This window comes from Phascolarctos cinereus, unplaced genomic scaffold, assembly GCF_003287225.1.
Source record: "Phascolarctos cinereus isolate Bilbo 61053 unplaced genomic scaffold, phaCin_HiC Scaffold_8;HRSCAF=390, whole genome shotgun sequence".
Taxonomy (NCBI): domain Eukaryota; kingdom Metazoa; phylum Chordata; class Mammalia; order Diprotodontia; family Phascolarctidae; genus Phascolarctos; species Phascolarctos cinereus.
In genome coordinates, this window is record NW_027556291.1 from 53,559,010 (window position 1) to 53,581,662 (window position 22,653).

Consider the following 22,653-nt stretch of genomic DNA (forward strand, 5'->3'; position numbering starts at 1 on the left):
AGGTGACTGGGCAGTATTTGTTCAGCAGTTTCTCATTACACCTTCTGGGGCCAAGTCTGGTGAGTATAATCGCTAATCGGACTGTTTTATGTTTCTGCATGTTTTTGGATGCCAATGAATTTTAAAGGTTGTCCCATTTCTGATACTAATATTGTCTACAGAGCGACTATGGCTGGTAGTTTTCCTTCATTCTCAAAGAGGACCAAAATGACATCACTATGTGAGAGTCAAGTTACAGCGTGTCTGACTATGGCTGATTAGACCAATATGAGCTCAGAATGCCCCACCATGAGTTGGGTACAAATGGTCCATGTGAACATTTGGGGTGGATTCTCTAAATTTGCCCATCGCGAATTTCTTTTGAGCTACTTCAATTCTGCTTTGTTCATAGAGGGTAGCACCTCTGATTGAGGGCACACAATGCTGGGTGGTCCTGCACCAGTGTCTCCCATGTCACACAATCGATCCCAAAGTTGGCTGGGGAACCTGTTACTTGGGTAAACTGAAACATAAGCCATACGTAAACTTTATTCAGATTTCCCTGGAGTTTAGCTCTGGGGTAGGGGGTATGAGTCAAAGAGATGCTAGGGTCAGTCAAACCCAATCCACGTAAGCCCAGATTCCAGGGACTCCCTGGGCTATGGGTGACACATTCTACTGGGAGAAATGAAACACACATATAAAACATATACCATACAAAGTAATTTCCTGGAGGAGGGCACATAACAGGAGGTCCATAGTGGGAGGAATGATTTAGTGGACCTCTACTTTATTCCAATCAGTATTAATCAGTTCAGTGTGATTCCATCGGGGTAATGATTGATAGCAATTGTTAGTAATATTCTCATCTAGTAATATACATTTAGTCAGACTAGTACAGGAATTCCATACATCAATATGTATTTTATGTATCTTAGATATAGGAATAATTAGACAAGGTAAAATAGATTCTTTCTTATAACAGGCCTCAAACTATAAAACCTATAAATTCACTCTTTACTACTTACTTAGTAGCTATAAAGTTCACTTGCCTAACCACAAGAATGCTGACCACCAAACCCAGTAGAAGTGGGATGTCTTGACGGGATATAGAAAGTCCCCCAACTTATTTCTATACCTCTGGACCACCCCCTCTTGCCCAACATGAGGGGACCATCTTTGGACCACTTGGTCAGCAGAGATGACCCTTGCTTTGCCCATCCTGTGACCACTCATGCTGATGCGTCATTTCTGGCTTTCCCAGAGGGTCAAAAGCAAGGTCTATCATTCAATGAGACCCTGTATTTTACTTTGTCTCTTCTGAGTGTCTGGGTGTCAAGCCCGATAAAAGTAAGGCCTTGGGGAAAGGGGCCATCTTAGATGGTGAAGAAGATCTGAGGTCCCATTCATTGAAAGGGTCTGGTTCCTTTAATAAATGATTAATGGCTCAGAGCCCTGCCTCAGTGGTTTTTCTTGTAGATTGAAGAATTTTGGACCCTACAATAGGGTCCAAATGGAAGGGCAGGATAGAGTGGGATAGGGACACAGGAAGGATTGTGGAATTGACCTTGAAAGCAGAGAGTGGTGGCCAGGGAAAGGACCTCTGGCCCAGGCAGTTGGCCTCTGAACTCCAGGGACCCTCACTGGAGCCATGTCACTGGAGCAGTGGCAATGTTGATTTGATTATCAATCCCTAAGAAGAGGTAGGAAGGGAGAAGTGGGGAGAAAAAGGGAAAAGAGGGAAGAGATAGGCAGATGATGAGTTCTGGGTCTTACCTGATGGTCAAGGCAGGGGTTGGTGGTGTGACTTGTCCAAGATTAAGAAAGGGATCATTAGAGTCCTGTGGCCTGGCTGGTTAGAAAGAGATCACATTGGAGCTATTTGTCCTTTTAGCCTCAACTTGGTCAGCTAGCTCTGACCCAGGGTTCACTCTAATGTTGAAGAAATCATTGGGGGAGGGGCAGCTAAGTGACACAGTAGATAGAGCACTGGCCCTGAAGTCAGGAGGACCTGAGTTCAAATCTGGCCTTAGACCAAACACTTGACACTTACGAGCTGTGTGACCCTGGGCAAGTCACTTAACGCCAATTGCCTAATAAAAAAAATAATCACCGGGGGGAGGGAGGGGGCAGCCAAGGTGGGTCATTGGCGCTGGATGGCTGGCCAGTCTGGAGAAGGTGGGAAGACTCCAGGGCCTGCCTGATGGTTGAGGCAGCACACAGTGGGGTGACTTGTCCAAGGTAGGATTTGAACTCGGGTCCTCTTCCTCCAGAGCCAGTGTTCTTTCCACTACTACCCTGCCATGGTTGCTAACTCAGGAGGAACTACAATCTAGATCTTTGGGATAAAGGACTCTTCAGAGGGGCTAGTGGACTGACCGCCACTCTCACCAAGGGAAATAGCTGGTTTCTGCACTGTCAGCACTGAACATAGGAGGCAGTTAGGTGGCTCAGTGGATAGAGCACTGAGCCTGTAGTCAAGAAGACCTGAGTTCAAATCCAGCCTCAGACACTCACTAGCTGTGTGACCCTGGGCAAGCTACTTCACCTCTCTTTGCCTTAATCCATTGGAGAAGAAAATGGCAAATCACTCCAGCATCTTTGCCAAGAAAACCTGGTGGACACTATAGTCCATAAGGTCACTAAGAGTCGGACATGACTAAACAACAACAAAGTACTGAACATGTGTTCTTCTCTGGTTATCTGTCCCACTCTCTTCGAAGACTCGGCTCCGGTTCCTTCCAGAGATCTTCAAGGCGCCACGAACAAGAGGATTCTTCTCCTGGGGGCAGGCCTTGACACCAGCCCAGGGGTCACTGACAAGAAGGGTCATTGATTTTTCAACATCCAGAGATAAGGAATGGTGATTTGGGGAAGGAATGGCCATTAGAGACCTGGAATGCAATGCCACACTGCCATTCCTATTGCATACAACTTGCCTGGTTCTCCATTCAGGCACAGGGCTATTCTCCAGTATCAAGGGAACAGAATGGACAGAATAATGAACTTGGAGTTAGGAAGAGCTGGATTTAAATCTGCCTCTGATATTCATTAGCTATGTGATCTTGGGAAACTCCTTAGACTCTTCTGAGCCTTAGCTTTTCCGTCTGAAAAGGGGGGGAGGGAATAAGCATTTATTAAGAGCTTACAAAGTGCTAGGCAATGTGCTAAGTGCTTTATAGATATTAATTCATTTTAACCTCATAACAACCCTGAGAGGTATGTGCTACTATGATCCCTATTTTATAGGTGAGGAAACTGAGGCAAAGAGAGGTTAAGTGACTTATTCAGGGTCACACAGCCAGTAAGTATCTGAGGTTGGACTTAAAATTCAGATCTTTCCAACTCCAGGCCCAGTGCCTTATCCATTGTGCCACCTAGCAACTTCAAAAAAAATTGCGGTTATCATAAATGAGGTAATGTCTATAGAGCACTTAGTAAACAAAAATGCCAGTTACTATAGCTAGCCAGCTTCTCCTCATCCACCTTCAGGGCTTTACATATAATAGGACCACAAGATTTGGAACTGGGACTTTCACATACAACCCTTCATTTTACAGATGAAGACACAGGCTCACAGTTTTTTTGGGTTTTTCTTGGTCTTCCATCTGTAAAACGAGGATAACATGTGCACAGGGCAATTTTAGTACTGCCTGGTTAAATGTTATATAGGGAAGGTGATCCAGTCTATAGAGGTCAGGCCTACACATCATGAGCAAGCCTTCTTCATGCAGCTTTAACCTCAAATCCATCAAATTCTGTAAAGTAGAATTTACCACTACTTGTCCCATATACTTGACAAGGATATCTGTGTAGAAGCACTGTGGCCAAATGGAAAGTGTACAAGACACTGGGTTGGACACCTTGGCCCTGATACTTACTAGCTGTGTGGCCATGGGTAAGTCATTTCCTTTCTATGTGGCTCAGCTTCCTCGTCTGTAAAACTGCAGAAACACATCAGAGTTGTTGCAAAAAAAATGTCTTGAGTTTACCACACTTTCGAGAAACCAATTTTACTCGATAGATTAGTTTCACATATAATCTTTTCTGCTCTGCTTTGTATATTGAAATGGTCATGTTTGTTGATGCTTATAAAATTCAGAATAAAAAGAGTGACTTTAAAACTTCAAACACTAGAGGTTGTGAGCTGAGGTTGATTAATCTAGTATTTTAACAACCAAACATGAGGTATAGGTTGTATTACAATCAAGTATAAATTTCTTACCCTGGAAGGATCACTTTCAAAGGCTGGCCCCATTCTCCTCCTCCAGATAGCAGGCCTTTCTGCCCTTCTAAGTCTGGGCCCTGTCAAAACTCCAGAAGAAATCTAGGGCTCTGAGCCCCCCACCCCAGATGTTTTCATCAAGCTCTTCTTGTTAGGCCAAGGGCTCCCTGACAACTCTCCTTGGCATTTCTTAAGACAGTAAAGACATTCACACCACTGATTCTTGGCCATGGTGATGAAGCCTCTGGGAGCAAAGTTTGACCATACCCTTCCTTCTGTTGGTCCTGCTCCATCTGATGTCACCAAAGATGACGGCATGTTTAGGCCTGAAGTAGCTTTGCTATTCGATTTCTTTGGGATTTATAATCAGGCCAAATTTTCAACTGAATTTTTAACGAATAAGGAAGAAATGAGGGCTGGCCTCAGAAACAAGACAAGCTGGGTTCAAGCCTAGCCTCTGACACATTCTTGGGAGGCTCTGAGTGAGTCACCTAACCTCTCAGCTTTCCTAAAATCATAAGCTGTAGAGTTAATGCTAGACTCCATTGGTAGAGAGAGCTTCCCTTCCCAAAATTCCCTATACAAATGAATTCACAGGTAGGGCCCAACAAAAGGGGGAAAAAGTAGGATTTTGCTTTTTAATTTACCATGTAGTGCTAACACACCCCCTTGGAGCATGCTCATCTTTACACCTGCTAGTTTTTTCTGGTTACTTCCAGCAACAAACCCAGCACTCTTAACTTTCACATTTTTCCTCACCCCACACTATTTTCAATCAACATAACTGGTAGTCATTGTTGTTTATCTTCTTGAAAAATTACCTTTTAAATGTCAAAAAGTGTCTTTTAAATGGGCGCTATGGAAAACTTACAGAATGAAGGGCTTCTGCCCCCAGGGAACTTAATACTTAATTTTAAAAAATACTTTGCCTTCAGGAAGGCAATGATCTTTCAAAGAAATATGGAAAACCTAAGTTACAGCCTCTGACAAAATGCAAGCTTTATCCCTTAATCAATGTTCACTGTGGAATCTACAGTAATTTCTTAGGCCTCTTGGTTTAAGCTACTAGTTGGTAGCTCACCTACAAATGCTGGCACTGACTTGAAAGGGCAGACAACACTACCAATTTATGCTGGGTGGCCTGCCACAATTGGACTGGCCCTTATCATTTCCTCACGGATGAACCTCTGTAATCTGCAGCCCTGTCCTTGCCCTTTGGAGTCCCTGAAGTTACCTGCTATTGACTGTTGGGCTCAAAGAGCTAAAATGTGTCTTTGATTTGCTTTCCCTTTCTGGATGATAAATGCTCGGTTCCTGGAATGCTCATGCAAACCTGATAGCACGAGATGATTTTTTTGAACTTCCTGGAATTATTTCCACAAGATTCTATAAGCCTCAGATTTGTTATTGTTGTTGTTAGGTCTTTTTTTTTAAATCTAGGCAGGACACTTGGTTGACAGAGAGGGATCTCTGTGTCAGGCAACTGCCCTCCAAATGGGCGTTTCAGCTAATTAATAAAAGGAGTGTCTAATAGATCTGATCATTAAATATAATGTTGAATGACTCAGTTTATTTTTCTGACAAAAGGAAGAGAAGAATTCTTCTGGGAAAGAAAAACCACAGCAATTACATTTCTTTCCTAGTCCTCTCTGAAGAAACCCTGATTTGGCAGCATGAAATACTTCTACTGTTGGAAGCCCATTTTATATTTCCTAAGGCTCCATGCCTGAACTCAGTGTCCAAGTTCTTGGATATGTTTATATAAAAGAAACAGAGGAAGAGGTGTGGGGTTTGAACGCAAAAAAAAAAAAGACCTGCTCTCTGGGTAGTTGCTTTGTCTTTAATGGGCACCAGACAACATCTCACAGAAGTGTTCTGCAGTCTTGAGGATGGGCATCATGTGGTCACTTATGCATCTTCGGTTATGTTCTCCAACCCCTAAAAAAGTTTAAAGGGGAAAGAAATGTGAATCTCATTGTCTCTGAAGAGAGCTCAGCATTTCTCACTTCTAGCTCTTTCTACAAAGCAGCTATCACTCTCTGCTTGCATTTATAGTAATGTAAAAACCAGATAGTTATAATTTCAACATATACATTATTACACATGGTAATATATCATATAGTTTTGAAAATCACATACCCTAACAGCCATGTTGTACGATGACTAATATTGATAAACTTAATCCTTCCCAGCAATACAAGGATCTAAGACACCTCCAGAGGCCTCATGATAGAAAATGCTATCCACCTCCAAAGAAAGAACTATGGAAGTTGAATTGCTATTTTTTTTTCCTCTTCTGTTGAGTTTTGTTTCCTCTTTCTGATGGTTCCTCCTATTGGTTTTAATTTTCACTTACAACATCACCAATGTGAAAATATGTTTAATAGGAATGTAAATGTATAGCCTATATCAGATCGTGCGCCGTCTCAGGGAGGGTGGGGGGGGAGGCAGGGGGAGAAAAATTTTAAACTCAAAAGCATATGGAAGTGATTATTGATAAATCAAAATAAATTAATAAAATTTTTTTAAAAAAGGAAAAAAAAAAGAAAATCATATACCCTGCCTATTTCTAAAAGGACCTGTAGCAACTTTCAGATGGATATATGAAAGAAAAGCACCACAGCACAGTGGGCAGAGAGAAGGCCTCAGAGCCAGGAAGATCTGAGTTTCAGTCCCACCTGGGCTGTTTATCTGCTAAAGAGCATGATCTGAATCACTTTTCCCCTGCAGAGTCATTTCAGTCATAGCACATACGTTCTATTAGTCTGTACGTTTATTCCAAGTCACGAGAAGCAGTTTTAGGCTTGGCACTGTTGAAAAAGTAAAGTGATCTGACAAATAACTTGGAGCCATTGTGGGAAAAAACAACCTACTTATAACATCAATTTACTATTCAAAACATCCATCCTAGTCTCTCTTCTCTATGGCAGGTCAGATTTCTGTGATTTGTCCAGAACTGAAAAATATAAGGGACTGAGCCTCATAGCCTAAGCCTACTCCAAAGGAATGCCCACAATAACACAATGGTTATTATCCAATCTTGGCTTGAAGACCACCAAGGAAGGGGAACTCATTCCATCTGGAGGCAATCCATTCCATTTTGAGACAGCTCAAATTGTCAGAAAGGAGTTCCTATCTCCTCTCCTAAACTGGCTTGTTTGTACCCTCCCCCCACTGCTGCTAGTTCTGCCTTCTGAAGCCACACAGGACAAGGCCAATCCCACCTCCATGTGACAGAGGCCCTTCCAAACCTGAAGAATCATGTCCTCCCCAAGCTTTGTCTTCTCCAGGCTAAACACTACCTGTCCCTGGCACAGCCTTCTACAGTTACACATCCAAGCTGCTACCTCTGAGTCACTGAATGATGGCCTAAAGACTCCCCGAAAATTACCATCGTTAAGAAGAGATCATTGTTAACGATTATTTTAACTGTACATCGTGGCTTAGTTTAGGCATAATCTCCCAGAAAAAAGAGAATCAAGATGTGTTTATGCAGCATTCTGTGTACATTCTTTTCATGTGATTCCTACAACTCTGTGAGATAGGGAGTGGGTGTATTATTAGTCCCAATCTGCTGCAGTGGGAACTGAAGTTCAAAGAGGAAAAGAAAAAACTCGCATGGTACAGCCACTAAATGTGTGAGTCGGGTCTCGAGCTCAGCTCTCTGAAATCCAAGGCCAGGATTCTTCCAAATGCACACTGGGCTGCCTTTCTCAAATCACAGGGTCACCCTACTTCCTTAGGTTATTAAAAAACAAAAACAGTTTCCTCCAGATTTGGGCCTACATCTTCCTTAGGTTTTACTTTTCACCCTGTTACTAGAACTCTTATAAAGGTATCAAAGTTAGACTGAAGGCAGAGGAATTCAGCCTTCTAAATGGTTCCCTGAACTTGTCTTTTTGAGTTGCCATATTTTCCAGAAATACTAGACCCACAGCATGTATGGAGGACAAAGCTTCCCCCCCCACCCCAATTGACATAATTTGTTGTTTGGATCCCAAACTGGACTCCCTGTGTGTCCTTGGGAATCAAGACAGATGCTAGCCAGGCTGGGAAATTGCTTGTGCAGCTGGGACCAGATAAACAGACCATTCTATGTTCATAGTCTAGCAGTTCCCAAGCAAATGTGGCTTTCACATAGCCTTGCCCCTCCCCTTCGGGAGGGGGGTTTTGTCCTTTCCCCATCTTTACTGCACCTTTCCCCTTCCCGTGCCACTCCCCTTTAGGTGGAGATTTCTCCTCCTTCCTTTGTCCTGCTGTCATAAATATGCAAACTTCTGTTTGTGAACTCTTTGGCTTACACCCACATGTTCATTTCTCTTGTATAAACCTGGTTTTCACATAAGTTTCATGAAATTGCAATTCCTTGTGTCATCCAAAGAAAAGAAACTCTGGCATCTGACAACAATAGCAGGCTGGTGAGATAATGCATTCTGAGGAATTTCCCAGTGCATCCTGGACAGAACTGGAAGCAGCAAACTACTTTACCTGGGGACCATGAAATCACAAGTTAGAGTCTCCAGGGCCAGCGGAATCAACCAAAAGATCCCTCCAGGGGAAGACACTTTCAAAATGAACCCAACCCACCAAATGGGACACACAGCAGGACAAACTGTACCTTCGCCTCATAATAACGATTGAATCCACAGAGCCTCCGGTCCCTCTCCAGTAGATTCCACTGGTATTGATTACGGGCAATTCTCTTTTCCTGTAAAGAGAACACGGACATTCAAGTGGCCCAAAGTGGCCAGAAATTAGAAAGTGGAAGAGAGAAAGCTTCAAAGACTATCACACAGCTCAAACAAAAGAAGGAGGAGCATGGATGAAGCCCAGAAAGAAAAACCAGGCTACTGAACTTCAAAGTTAAGAGGCCTCAGCCTCTTAAGGATAAGGGGTAATTGAAGAGGGGATGGAAATTAGGAGTCAAAGATCTAATGATTTAATCCTAGAACTTCTCCTCAGTTCTTAGTCTCTGTGAGAAAAAAAAACTTTATATATAAAAGCATCTATAATATAGATATATTAATAATAGTGCATATAATAGACATATAACTATAATAATAACTAACATTTAACCATGCCAGGCACTGTGCTAAGCACTTTACAAATATCATCTTATTTGATCCTCACAACAACCCTGGGCAGTAGGTGCTATTATCATCCTCATTTTACATACAGATGAGGAAACTGAGGCAAACAGAGGTGAAGTGACTTGCCCAGGGTAGCTAGTAAGTGAGGCTGGATCTGAACTCAGGTCTTCCTGACTCCAGGCTGGCATTCTATCCACTGGGCCCCCTAGCATCTTTCTTTTGTGTTTACAGCACTCACATGTCCCAACACATTTCCTCCCCTCCCAGAGGGCCATAAGTTATAATAAAGGGGAAAAAAAAAAAGGCAAAAAATTCTTTAGCAAAACTCATCAACATATCGAAAGTCTTATGCTATATGCATTGTCCCACACCTATAGTCCTCCACATCTGTAGGAATCAGGGGAAACTTTCTCCTATCTCTATCATCATGACTTCATATTATTCAGTTTTGAAGTTGTCATGCTTCCTGGCCACCATGCTACTATGATACTGCTGTATGCCTTTACCCTTTGGCTTAGGTGGTACTGCTCTCTCAAGATTCTCTTGCTATTTCTTTAATTCTTCCTTCCCTGGCTCTTCTCCTTCCTTCCATTTGCTCAAATCAGGGACCCTCCAGGCTCTGCCTTCTGTCCCTTACCCACAGCTTCTGCTCTCAAGAAATAATGCCCCTCTGCTCCCATCTTTGCCTATTAAAATTCAATGCCTCCCCCAATTGATAACCATCCTCCTGCAGATCTCATATAATATAATATTTAATGCTTCAAGGTTTTACTGGCAACCCTGTGAGACACGATAAGTGCATTAGTCTTTATTATCCCTATTTTACAGATGAGGAAACTGAGAGTCTGAGTGATTAGGTCACTTGCCTGTCCTCATGGAAAGTATATGAGAAGGCACTTGAACCCAAGTCCACTGACTCCAACACACTTTCCATTATACCTTCAATCAATCTATCAGCAAGCATTTATAAAGTACCTACTATGTGCTGGTTATTATGCTGTATTTTCAAATAAAACAGTTCCTGCTTTGGAAAAGGTTACATTCTACCTGAGGGAGATAGTATACACATATACAACTCCACCCCTCCCTCTCCCCCCAACAACTACCTTGTATATGAGGCAGTAACAGAAGCTAAAAGGGATGAGGAAAAGCCTCAAGTAGAAGGTATTTGAGGCAGGATTTGAACCTCCAGAATCCAAGTCCAGTGTCCTTTCCACTACACCAATTCCACCCTCTCAATAGGCATTAAGAGATTATATGACATCTGTGTTGTTACTAGACTGTGAGCCCTTCTGAGGGCAGGTCTGGTATTTGACTCATATCTATTCCCAGTACCTAGCACTGGGCCTTGTACACAGTAGCTCAATAAACATTTGCTAAATAAATGGAGTGAGTATAGTTTGGGGGAAGTAACTGAATTCTCTCCTCTCCTTTTGGCCTTGAACCTCTCTACCTTAATCTCCGCTTCTTCTTGCCACATAACCCCTTTCTTTGTACCTTCCCCTGATCTTCCCACTCCCTTCTACAGCCAGTTCAGGAGGTTCTTTGGTGTTACTTAGGGCTCTTCAGATCTCTCCCCTTTACTTTAAAAAAAATCATTTTTACACATTTACATAGATTTGTATATTATATATCACCTTCATTTCTGAATGTCCCATCTCCAACTCTACCCAGTGAGCCATCCCTCATAATAGAGAACAATAAAAGAGGGAAAAAAGCCATTTTAGCAAAACTAACATCTAAGTCTGACCATACGTGCAATGCTCTACAACCATAGACAGGGAGGAGAAGGAGAAAGGGGATACAGTTCCTACTATGTGCCAGGTACTGTGCTAAGTAAGCTCTTTTACAAATATTATCTCATTCATCCTCACAGCAACCCTGGGAGGTAGGTGCTATTATTATCTCACTTTTGTTTACAAATGAGTAACCTGGGGCTCACAGGGGTGAAGTGACTTGCCCAAGGTCACACAATTAATAAGTATCTGAGACCAGATTTGAACTCAAGTCTTCATGACTTGAGGCCCAGTGTTCTATTTGTCCACTTTGACCGTCTTAGATCCCCTATATCTCTGTAAAGAAGGGATTCTTCTCATTTTCTCAGGCAACAAAGAGTTGCCTCCAACCTGCTGTTTGCATTACAGGAAGGGAAATCAGGGCTTCTCCCCCAGTGAAATAGTATTTAGGGCAGAAACTAAAGAGAATGCCCATTTACTTAGCACAGAAAAGATTTACTTTTTGGCATGCCATCTGCGTGAGGAAGATGGAAAGCTAGTAATGGAAAAAGCACTGGTTTTGGATTCAGAGTAGTTGGATTTGAATACTGTATACCCTCAGATACATTACTTCCCCTCCCTAGGCTTCAATTTCTTCCTCTGTAAAATGAAGGGGGGAGGGGTTGAATTGGATAGGCCCTGGGGTCCCTTCCAGCTCTAATTCTAGGATCCTCTGCGTGACCCGGAACAAGTCCCTTCCCTTCACTGCATCTCACTTTCCTCCTCTGTAAAAGGAGAGGGGGTGGACTCGATAGCCCGAGGTCCCTTCCAGTTCTAGAGCAAGGATCCTATACGTGATCCTTGGCAATTCCCTTCCCCTCCCGGACCTCGGAGCCGCCCGCGAGCTGAGGCTCAAGGGCTGTAACAGCCAAGAAGGGCAGAGACGCTCTACAAACCCCAAGAAGCACGAGAGGACCCCGCTCCGGGACCCAGCTCGGGTGTGCGGGGCCGCTGACGGGCAGCCTGGCCCTACCTTGCCCCCACTCATGTACTTTTGGATGAGGGCGGTGCTAATTCCCGGGATCATCACACATACGCCCATAAGGGCCAGCCCCGGCAGAATTTCGAACCACATCTCGGCAGGAGGTTCACGGCCACAGACTCCAACAGACAGCGGATACGACGCCGGACGCGGGGTTAAGGTGACTGCGGTCGCTTCCCGTCCCAGCAGCTCCCGCGCCGCCACGCCCCTAGGCGGCGGCCAATCAGCGGGGGCCCCGCAGCCGTGGCCCCGCCCGCCTTTCTCCTCTTTCTGACAGGAAGTGGCGTCACGACCGGTACTGAGTACTTGGCGCCGGAGCTTTATAGTCTCAGAGAGAGTGGGATGGCTGACGACCTGTCCCCTGAGCCTCCGGCTGGTCCGGTGTGCACTTTCCTCTTCAAGAAGTCGAACCGTAAGGGCAACGCGGGTCGCCGGAAACGGCCTGCCTTCGACAAGCCGCCCAGAGCAGACGGCGGCAGCAGCAGCAGCAGCAGCAGCGATGAGGGAAACGTCGTGGTCCGGCGGGAGAAAAGGCGCCTGGTCCCCAACCCCATGATCCAGAAAACGCGCGGCAGCTGCCGGGAGAAGAAGGCGCCCGCCTCTTACAGCGGCGCTAGCAGCGGCGGCGACGACGAGAGCGAGCCTTCGCCCTCCGTGAGCGTCGTCTATAAATCCACACGCTCGGCCAAGCCCGTGGGCCCCGAGGACATGGGCGCCACCGCCGTGTACGAGCTGGACACGGAGAAGGAGCGCGATGCCCAAGCCATCTTCGAGCGCAGCCAGAAGATCCAAGAGGAGCTTCGCGGCAAAGAGGACGATAAGATCTACAGGGGCATCAACAATTACCAGAGGTACGTGAAACCCAAGGACACGTCCATGGGCAACGCCTCATCGGGCATGGTAAGAAAGGGGCCCATCCGTGCGCCCGAACACCTGCGCGCCACGGTGCGCTGGGATTATCAGCCCGACATCTGCAAGGACTACAAGGAGACCGGCTTCTGCGGCTTCGGAGACAGCTGCAAGTTCCTGCACGACCGCTCTGACTACAAGCACGGCTGGCAGATCGAGCGCGAGCTGGACGAGGGTCGTTACGGGGGCATCGACGAAGACAACTACGAGGTGAGCAGCGACGACGAGGACCTGCCTTTCAAGTGCTTCATTTGTCGACAGTCTTTCCGTAACCCCGTGGTGACCAAGTGCAAGCATTATTTCTGCGAGGGCTGCGCCCTCAGTCACTTCCGCACCTCCCAGCGCTGCTACGTCTGTGACCAGCAGACCAACGGGGTTTTCAACCCAGCCAAGGACCTGATCGCCAAGCTAGAAAAACACCAAGCAGAGGGAAAGGCGGGCACCTCTGACCCCTTAGAAAGCTCAGATGAAGGTGTAAACCCCGTAACTTAAACCTAGGGAACTAACTGGTAACAATAAAATCTCTCTCTTTTAAGTTTTGATATGAGTGGAGATTTCTGACTCAAGCGTCGAGGTGGACTGGGGGGAGAGGGGGGCAGCATGGGGAAGAGGGAGGGGTGGAGGGGAAACAATGGGGAGGCTTGGATTGCCTGTTTCCCCTGAGTTACCAGACTAAACTGGGGCGGGGCAAGGATAGGGAGGAGGGAAGGCTTGGATTGCTTGGTACCTATTCTGGCTAAACTGGGGTGGAGGTGAAGAATGGGGAGGCTTAAATTCCCTGGTATCCATGGGGTACCAAGCCAACTTGGGTTGGGGGGGAGTCTTGGATTGCCTTAAATTGCCTGACACCCAGGGTTCAAAGTAATCTGCTACCTGGCTAATGTGCCAGAAGGATCTGGGGTACACTTTGAAGAAGCTCTCAAGGGTGTCCTAATGAATGAATAAAATATTTAAGAACGTACCATGTATAAAGCACTAAGCACTAGAGACACAAATAGGAAAGACAGTCCATGGAGGAGACAACACATGCAAAGTTTGAGCTAGCTGCAAGTCCAATGGGAAAGTCCCATGGTCCTTAGGATGCAGCAGCAAAGCAGATGGTGATGTACTAAAGGCTTTTGTCCTGTTTCTTGGATAAGGACTTCCATACTGAGACATCTCTTTAGGATCATAGATCTAGAGTTGAAAGGGACCTTAGAGGCTACTTAATCCAACTCTCTCCTTTTATAGAGGAGGAAACTGAGTCACAGGGATATTAAGTGACTTGCCCATAGTTACACAGGTAATAGCTGTCAGAGGCAGTATTTTAACTTCTGTCCACCCTGTACACTCATTCTTTAGAAGTAGAGTGGTTATAGAAGTATGCTGCCTTCATTAATGAAGGAATGAATGAATAAGTGTTAAGTACCTGCTAAGTACTAGAGGTAAAATACTAAATTTAGGCAGTCTGCCCTCTGAGTGGTCTATTAAACTATTCATTGCTCTGTGACACCTTTGCTTCAAAAATATGTGAGACTCTCCTTTCACTGTCAACACTAAATATTAAGCATACTCTATTGTCCCAGCGTGAGGTCCTGCTGAAGGACCTGACCAATTCAATTAGGGAGACAGAGCTTAAGGTTTGGAGAATTTATCTTGTGAACATCCCTTTTGAATTGTTAACTCTGTGACTGAAAGACCTCTTTTCTTTGTAACCATGATGAACATTGCCTAACTGATTAGCATTTAATCTGGTTATATTAGGTGACTGCTATTCATTGCCATTGCTGGATTGGTGCAGATCCTTACAGAGCGCAGAACTACTGGACTTTTCATGACAAATATACTTTTGTAGCCAACTTTACAGTGACTAAGTGACGTTGTGGAGGTGGTGAAAGATTAAGCCAGGCTATAAGTTCATCTAAGTACAATTAATAGAGATACAATATTCTACAATAAAGGAGAATCAACTTCAATTTTCCTACACAAATGACTGTCAGATCTGTTTCTCTGACCCTAACCTTAATGCCAGCCATATATTCACCAGCTGCCTACTAAACGTTTTTACTTAAATGTATCCTTTGGCAGCATCAAACTGAAGGTTTGTTTTGTAAAAGGAAACAATCTTCCCAAATTAATCTTTTGACCTACTTAGCAGGGCTATTGCAAGAAATGAGTCAATAATCAGTATAATAAAATATCAACATATCTTTGAGGCCTGAAGGTCATATACATTTACACTTTTTACTTACAATGTTATCTTTTTGGAGCCTCAAGGTCATGAATTTATATTTTTTACTTCAAGATGTATTTTAAAATAGGAGTGAGGGATCTGAAGTTGACCTAGAGCTTAATTTCATCTGGCCTGCAGACAAGTACTAACATCAGGGATTTCAGTAGATTGGTGACCTCATCAATCTGGGCTCCCCCAACCCCATGAATCAAAAGCTATACTTATAATTGTAAAAAAAAAATACATTGCTTTAAAAGTTTTAGGCTGCAAGGGGGGTGTGTTGGTTGCTTTAAATATGTTGCTGGATTTCTTTGAGTAGCACTTAGTGGTATCTGGGTGTGTGTCTGTCTAGACAAGTTTTGTCTTGTTGCCTTCCACCATCCCCAGGTGTATCTCATTTCCCTAGTTTCTGCTGCTCTCCGACTTTTCTTCTAGCCTTAATCCATCTGTCCCTCTCTCCTCACTCGTTATCTCCCTTTTTCTCCCTCCCTCCCCTTACTTAAAACAGCCATAATACAAAAGTGACATGCATTTACTCTTAAGGGGAAGAAAAAAGTCTCCTTGCCTTAACTCCAAAGGGTAACTGAAATTCAGGAACCCAGTTACCCACGTTTGAGAAACCTGAACATTTTTCTTGAGTCTTCTCTTCCCTCTTCCTTACACCCTACCGTCTACATATGCAAGATGAAGTGCCATGTCCTGCTGATGCAATCTACACAACATATCAAGACTAAAAAACCCTTTAAGATTCTGAGTGAGGGGCAGCTAGGTGGTGCAGTGGATAGAGTACCAGCCCTGAAGTCAGGAGGACCTGAGTTCAAATCCGGCCTCAGACCAAGCGCTTGATACTTACCAGCTCTGTGACCTGGGCAAGTCACTTAACCCCAATTGCCTTAAAAAAAAGAAAAAGAAAAAAAAGATTCTGAGCTGAAAAGGAGCTCAAGACCATTTTAATTCAAAGGTGTGAAGTGAACAGAGCACTGGACTTAGTGCTCTGTTCCCATCTGGACTCAGATATTTCCTACCTGTGTGACCTTAAACAAGTCACTTAACCTATGCCTCAGTTTCCTCCTTTGTACAATGGGGATAATCTCTTCCTCTCAAAGTTATTGTGAAGGTAAGGTGTTTTTTTTTTTACTGAGTCACTTATAGTTTATTTTGCCTGAAAGTATTTCACATCTCTTTGTACACAGCTACAGAACAGGAGTAAGTAGGAAACCATCAGGTAAACTAACAGTGCAAAGGAGAAAACTGGATAATTGTTTCTTCTTTTTTTTCAATCAACTTCTTCCTGCACCTGATGCCAATTGTGCAGGATGGGACTTGAGGGGCAATGAAAAACATAGAGAACCTGGCACATAAAATGAATTAAGACAACCCAATTTCTCTTTAAAAAAAAAAGGGCGCAGCACAGGGTAATAAAATCTACCTAGCAAAGTATAAAACGACAAAAAGTGTGGTTCCCATTGAGTCAGATGGTTTAGATAGATAAAAACATTACCTTGGCCACATGGAAACTTTAGAGATGCTGAAGGGGAGAGTGTTCTAAACAAACAGAAAATGGCACCTTCAAGCAACACCTCCTCCCACAAAGGCTGTTCTGTATACAGTCGTGGCTCAAAAGGAAAAAAGCCAACCATTCACCCAGGAAAGGTTCTTCCCTTCTTAGCAACTATGGGGAGGCCAGGAGCTCTGAGGACTAGTAGTCTCACTTAAGGAAAGGGATGGCTATAGATCAGTGACAAAGGGTTTTTCTTTTTCCAGGAGACCATGCAGAAAAGCAGGCATGCCTGAGTGAGGTCAGCCAGCAATGCAAAATGGTGGCAGGACCTAGAAGTCTTGGAATCTTGGATGAGAACAGAGAACAATGGAGGCAAATCATGAATCTAGCTCTTTCCTTGGCAGGAACTATCCTACCCAGAAAGGGGGTGACGTGGGGAAATGGTTAGCACATGCCCAGCCTGGTAAAGGAACAAGGAAAGAGGGCTAATCTTTCAGGAACAAGACTTCAGGTGGGTGGCCTCCTCCCCCTCTCTCCCTCCCTACACCCAGTGTCTTTAGACTTCAGTCAGTGAGGATGTTTGAGACATTCTGAAATCATAAACACGGCAGCAGACAGTTGGACTGACAGGCTGACAAGGAGCATTAGCATAGCGGATCCATTACAAAAAGGCAATTATTCGAGGAGGGTTTTTCCTTTAAAAAAATGACAGCAGACTAGTTTCTATAGTACTATATGCCAAAAGGTAAAAGAATCAACAAGTTGTATAAATAAAACAGGTCCCAGACCTGTAGTTTGTGAACCATTTCTTAAGTAGGTGCATTATTTAAATTTTTTTTGGTTTTTGTTTTTGACTAGGCAGTGGGGTTAAGTGACTTGCCCAGAGTCACACAGCTAGTGAGTGTTATGTGTCTTTATTTTTTTTTATTTTTAACATTAGTTTTTAAAACTTTGGGTTACAAATTTTCTCCCTTCCTCCCTCCCCCTGACCCTCATTGAAAAGGCAAGCATCTTGATACAGGTTTTAGATATGTAGTCATGCAAAACACTTCCATAGTAGTCCTGTTGTGAAAAACTAAGTATATTTGCCTTCATCCTATCCTACTCCCCATTTATTCTATTCTCTCTTTTGACCCTGTCCCTCCTCAGAAGTGTTTGCTTTTGATTATCCCCTCTCCCAATCTGCCCTCCCCTCTATCAACCCCCTGTTCTCTTGTCCCCTTCCCCCCTTATTTTCCTGTAGGGTAAGATAGATTTCCATACCCCATTGTGTATGTTATTCCCTCCTTAAGCCAAATCCTATGAGAATAAGATTCACTCATTCCCTCTCACCTTCCCCCATTTCCCCTCCACTGTAAAAGCCTTTTCTTGTCTGTTTCATGTGAGATAATTTACCCCATTCTACCTCTCCCTTTCTTCTTCTCCCAGTATAATCCTCTCTCACCCCTTAATTTTATTTTCCAGATATCACCCCTTCATCTTCAACTCACCCTGTGCCCTCTATCTATCTATACATACATATAATTTTTTTCCCTCCCACTACCCTAATACTGACAAAGGACTCATGAGTTACAAATATCTTTCTCTGCAGGAATGTAAACAGTTCAACTTTAATAAGTCTCTTGTGATTTCTCTTTCCTGTTTATCTCTTCCATGTTTCACTTGAGTCTTGTATTTGAAAGTCAAATTTTCTATTCAGCTCTGGTCTTTTCCTCAGGAATGCTTGAAAGTCCCCTATTTCATTGAATGACCATTTTTTCCCCTGAAGGATTATATTCAGTTTTGCTGGGTAGGTGATTCTTGGTTGTAGTCCTATTTCCTTTGCCCTCCGGAATATCATACTCCATGCCCTCTGGACCCTTAATGTAGAAGCTGCTAAATCTTGTGTCATTCTGATTTTTGGCTCCTTGCAATATTTTCTCCTTGACCTGGGGATTCTGGAATTTGGCTACAATATTCCTAGAAGTTTTCCTTTGGGGATCTCTTTCAGGAGGTGATTGGTGGATTCTTTCCATTTCTATTTTGAACTCTGGTTCTAAAATATCAGGGCAGTTTTCCTTGATAATTTCTCAAAAGATGATGTCTAGGGTCTTTTTTTGATCATGGCTTTCAGATAGTCCAATAATTTTTAAGTTCTCTCTCCTGGATCTATTTTCCAGGTTAGTTGTTTTTCCAATGAGATATTTCACATTGTTTTCTAATTTTTCATTCTTTTGGATTAGTGTTACAGTGCCTTGATTTCTCAAATTGTCACTAGCTTCCAATTGCTCTACTCTAATTTTTTTTTTTTTTGCTTTTAGGCAATTGGGGTTAAGTGACTTGCCCAGGGTCACACAGCTAGTAAGTGTCAAGTGTTCGGTCTGAGGCCGGATTTGAACTCAGGTCCTCCTGACTTCAGGGCCGGTGCTCTATCCACTGCACCACCTAGCTGCCCCTCTACTCTAATTTTTAAGGAAGTATTTTCTTCAGTAAACTTTTGGACTTCCTTTTCCATTTGGCCAATTTTCTTTTTAGGGCATTCTTCTCCTCATTGGCTTTTTGGACCTCTTTTGCCATTTGGGTTAGGCTATTTTTTAAGGTGTTATTTTCTTCAGTATTTTTTTGGGTCTCCTTTAGCATCACCCTCAGTTTTTCCTCTACTTCTCTTACTTGCTTCTCAAAATCCCCTTTGAGCTCTTCCATGGCCTGGGACCAATTTATATTTTTCTTGGAGGCTTTGGATGTAGGAGCTTTGGCTTCATTGTCTTCTTCCGGTTGTATGTTTTAATCTTTGTCACCAAAGTAAGATAATATAGTCTGACTCTTTTTGCGCTGCTGCTCATGATCCCAGCTAATTACTTGAGTTATAAACTCTTTGTTAAGGTAGGGGTCTGTTTCCAGTGTGGAGAATGTACTGTCCCAAGCTTCAGGGGTTTTGTGCAGCTGTTTTCAGAGATACTTCTAGGGACCTGTAAATTTTCAGTTCTTCCAAGGTGCTATGATCAAGGGCAAGGTGTTTACTCCTTCCCTGGCCTGTGCTCTTGTCTATGAGTGACCATAAGCACTCTTTTCTGTCTTGGAACTGTGAGGAGGATATTCTCTTCACAGTCACTACAAGCTCCACCATGCCAGCACTCCTCCTCACCCCAGGACCACCACCCAGAACTGTGACCCAGATCCAAGCACTGGCAAAGCAAGAGAATCCTGCACCAGCAGAGAGATCCCTGCAATGCCCCTCTGATCAGCCACTGAAGCTCAGGAGGCAGCCCCCACCCCAGGGCCAAGCTTGGGGAATGGGGCTGGGACCTCACACTTCTCTCTCACCACAGAAACAGACTTTTCCCACTGACCTTCTAAGTTGTCTTTGGTGTTCATGGGTTGAGAAGTCTGGAAACTGCCACAGCTGCCTATGATTCAGTCCTCTGAGGCCTGCTCCAGGTTTGCTGTGGCCTGCGTGCCCACGCCGAACTGGGTTCTTCTCCCAGCCTGGCTCGATATACCTTTCTAATCAACCATCCAGGTTATCTTGGCCCTGGAAGTTTGTTTCACTCTTTTTGTGGGCTCTGCTGCTTTAGAATTTGTTTAGAGACATTTTTCATAGGTATTTGGAGGGGTTTGGGGGAGAGCTCAAGCAAGTCACTGCTTTTACACTGCCATCTTGGCTCAGCCCCTGTGTTATGTGTCTGAGGCCTAATTTGAACTCAGGTCCTCCTAACTCCAGGGCAGGTGCTCTATCTACTATACCACTTAGCTGCCCACATTATTTAAATCTTACAACAAGATTACTTTGCAAGGACACAGGGAGAGGTATGATGATATGATTTAGGCTTTTTCTCTGGGTATGGAATGGCTTATTTTTCAGAGAGTCTCTTAAGGTAAATTTTAAAGCACTTTGGTAGCTATTATTATTTTTATAGGTGAGGAAAATGATACTCAGGGCAAATGTCTCTATCACAGAGTGTTGAAAGCAGAACTAAAATTAAGGTCTTCTAGCCCCATCTTTATTTAGTGCTACAGCTAAGTCAACAATTTGGAAATTTGCATTTATAGTATCATTCAATCAATAATTCAGGATTACCAGTAATTTTGGTTAGGGCCAGAAAGCTTTGCAAGCCCGGTGGAAACTGGGTTTAAGTTAACAAGTGATTGTTTAGTGCTCACTATGTAACCAGGTATTGTACTAGGCTAGGAGGCTAGGTAGGATAGTGCATAGAACTGGGCCTGGAGTCAGGAAGACTCCTCTTCCTGAGTTCAAATCTGCCTCAGACACTTAACTAGCTGCGTGACCCTGGGCAAATCACTTAACCCCCTTCAGTTTCTTCATCTGTAAAAGTGATGGGGTGCTTAGGTGCTTATGTTTGGGTGCTTGTACTTGGACCCCAATTTCTCCCCAGTCTCAGAAACACTGTCTCTGGCAGTTTCTCCCCAGCCCAAGGACACTGTGCCTAGCAATTACTCGTGAGTTGGCCCCAGCAAGACCCTTATCTCTTTCCCTGGTGCAGTTACAAACAGCACCTGAAGGAATTATCAGTTTGAACTGGCTTTGCACTGGGTCATAAAGATATTCTTACCCACTGGACTATCTGTACTACCTCCCTACCTCATTATCTACATCCTGGACTCCTCATTATCTGTATTCTAGACTTAAGACATATGTATACTCCCTACATCTATCTTATCAAACTGTTGTGGTCTGAGAGGTTGAGACCCCTCAAAGACCAGAGTACAGGACGGGTCATCTGGAATGAATTCACAGACTCAAGCATTCTTTAAGTCAAGGTGGCAAAGATTTATTGTTACACTTTTCATCGGGCAAGGATTCTTAAGGAACCTGCGAGAGACTGAGGATGGAGCTAGGGTTTATATGGAAAAGGGCATGGGAAAGGAATGCCAGGGGTACTGATTAGGTAATCCAAAGGTCCAGCTGTCTTTGGGAGCTATGGATGGGAACGTACAGGGAGTATACCAGATAGGGAAGGAGATGACAGAGGTATGGATCTTGGGAGTCTGGCAGGAGGAAGGACAAAAAGACAAAACTCCTTGGGCTGGGCAAGGTACCCCTCTCCCTCTGTCTTGATGAGAGAATGCTTTGCAACAAGGGAAAGCTTTCTCACAAGATAGGAGCTTACTGAGGAATTGGGAGGCTTCCAGAGACGTGATCTGAGGGCTGGGGCCTGAGCAGCCCAGCTCAGTGTAGCTGTACCAGGGAAAGAGAGATAAGGGTCATGCTAAGGCCCATGCATGAATAACTGCTAGGCACAGTGTCCTTAGGCTGGGGAGTGGTTGTCAGAGACAGTGTCTCTGAGACTAGGGAGAAATTGGGGTCCAAATACAAGCACAAGCACCCCATCAAAACAAGACATTGACTGGTGGCAGACTGGATCACTCTCAGTTACCCCTGAACTCTAGTTAACTTAGTGACATAGCAGGCCTAAAACCATACCTCCATGTGGCCCCCCCCTTGTGGGCTCTTCCCAGTGAACTCTGGGTAAAACGCCTGGCAGAAGTACTTGTTCCTTTAAGAACTGACCACTCCTTAACTACTCCCTAATCCCACCCTGAATCACCTAGTTAGCATATTTGACATGTTTTATTATATTTTATCCTATATAAACTTTAACTGTACCCCTCTAAGGTCGAAGGTTCCTTAAGAATCCTTGCCCGATGAAAAGTGTAACAAACTTTTTGCCCACTTGACTTAAAGAATGCTTGAGTCTGTGAATTCATTCCAAACGACCCTGTCCTGTACTCTAGTCTTTGAGGGGTCTCAACCTCTCAGACCAAAACAAAAGGAGCTGGAGAAGGCAATGGCAAGCCACTCTAGTATCTTTGCCAAGAATGCCCCAAATGGTGACAAGAAGAGTCCAAAAGTACTGAACAACACCAACTAAGCCCTGGGTACAAGGATACAATGGTTTAAACAGTAATTGACCTCAAGTGATGTGGGAACAAAGAGTGCCCTAGGATTAAAAATAATATTAAGTGTTATTTTCCCAGGCAT

The 22,653-nt window shown here is 44.0% G+C and overlaps 2 protein-coding genes across 2 annotated transcripts; one reads left to right on the forward strand and one right to left on the reverse strand.

Annotated features, from left to right (window-relative positions):
* Window positions 1-6,024: 6,024 nt before the first annotated feature.
* Window positions 6,025-12,233, reverse strand: NDUFA1 (NADH:ubiquinone oxidoreductase subunit A1). Its single transcript, XM_020975131.2, has 3 exons — window positions 12,043-12,233; window positions 8,823-8,912; window positions 6,025-6,142 (listed from the first exon to the last, which is right to left on the reverse strand). The coding sequence occupies exons 1-3, from the start codon at window positions 12,142-12,144 to the stop codon at window positions 6,113-6,115; spliced, it is 222 nt and encodes a 73-aa protein (XP_020830790.1). The 5' UTR covers window positions 12,145-12,233; the 3' UTR covers window positions 6,025-6,112.
* A 93-nt stretch (window positions 12,234-12,326) lies between these two features.
* Window positions 12,327-13,502, forward strand: RNF113A (ring finger protein 113A). The gene has a single exon (XM_020975130.2). The coding sequence runs from the start codon at window positions 12,394-12,396 to the stop codon at window positions 13,450-13,452; it is 1,059 nt and encodes a 352-aa protein (XP_020830789.1). The 5' UTR covers window positions 12,327-12,393; the 3' UTR covers window positions 13,453-13,502.
* The last annotated feature ends 9,151 nt before the right edge of the window (window positions 13,503-22,653 follow it).

Coding starts and splice junctions, on each gene's coding strand:
- RNF113A (XM_020975130.2), top strand. CDS start 12,394: ATGGCTGACGACCTGTCCCCTGAGCCTCCGGCTGGTCCGGTGTGCACT.
- NDUFA1 (XM_020975131.2), bottom strand. CDS start 12,144: ATGTGGTTCGAAATTCTGCCGGGGCTGGCCCTTATGGGCGTATGTGTG. Junction 8,913..12,042: donor AGTACATGAGTGGGGGCAAG/GTAGGGCCAGGC, acceptor TTCTCTTTACAG/GAAAAGAGAATTGCCCGTAA. Junction 6,143..8,822: donor ATCGTTATTATGAGGCGAAG/GTACAGTTTGTC, acceptor AAACTTTTTTAG/GGGTTGGAGAACATAACCGA.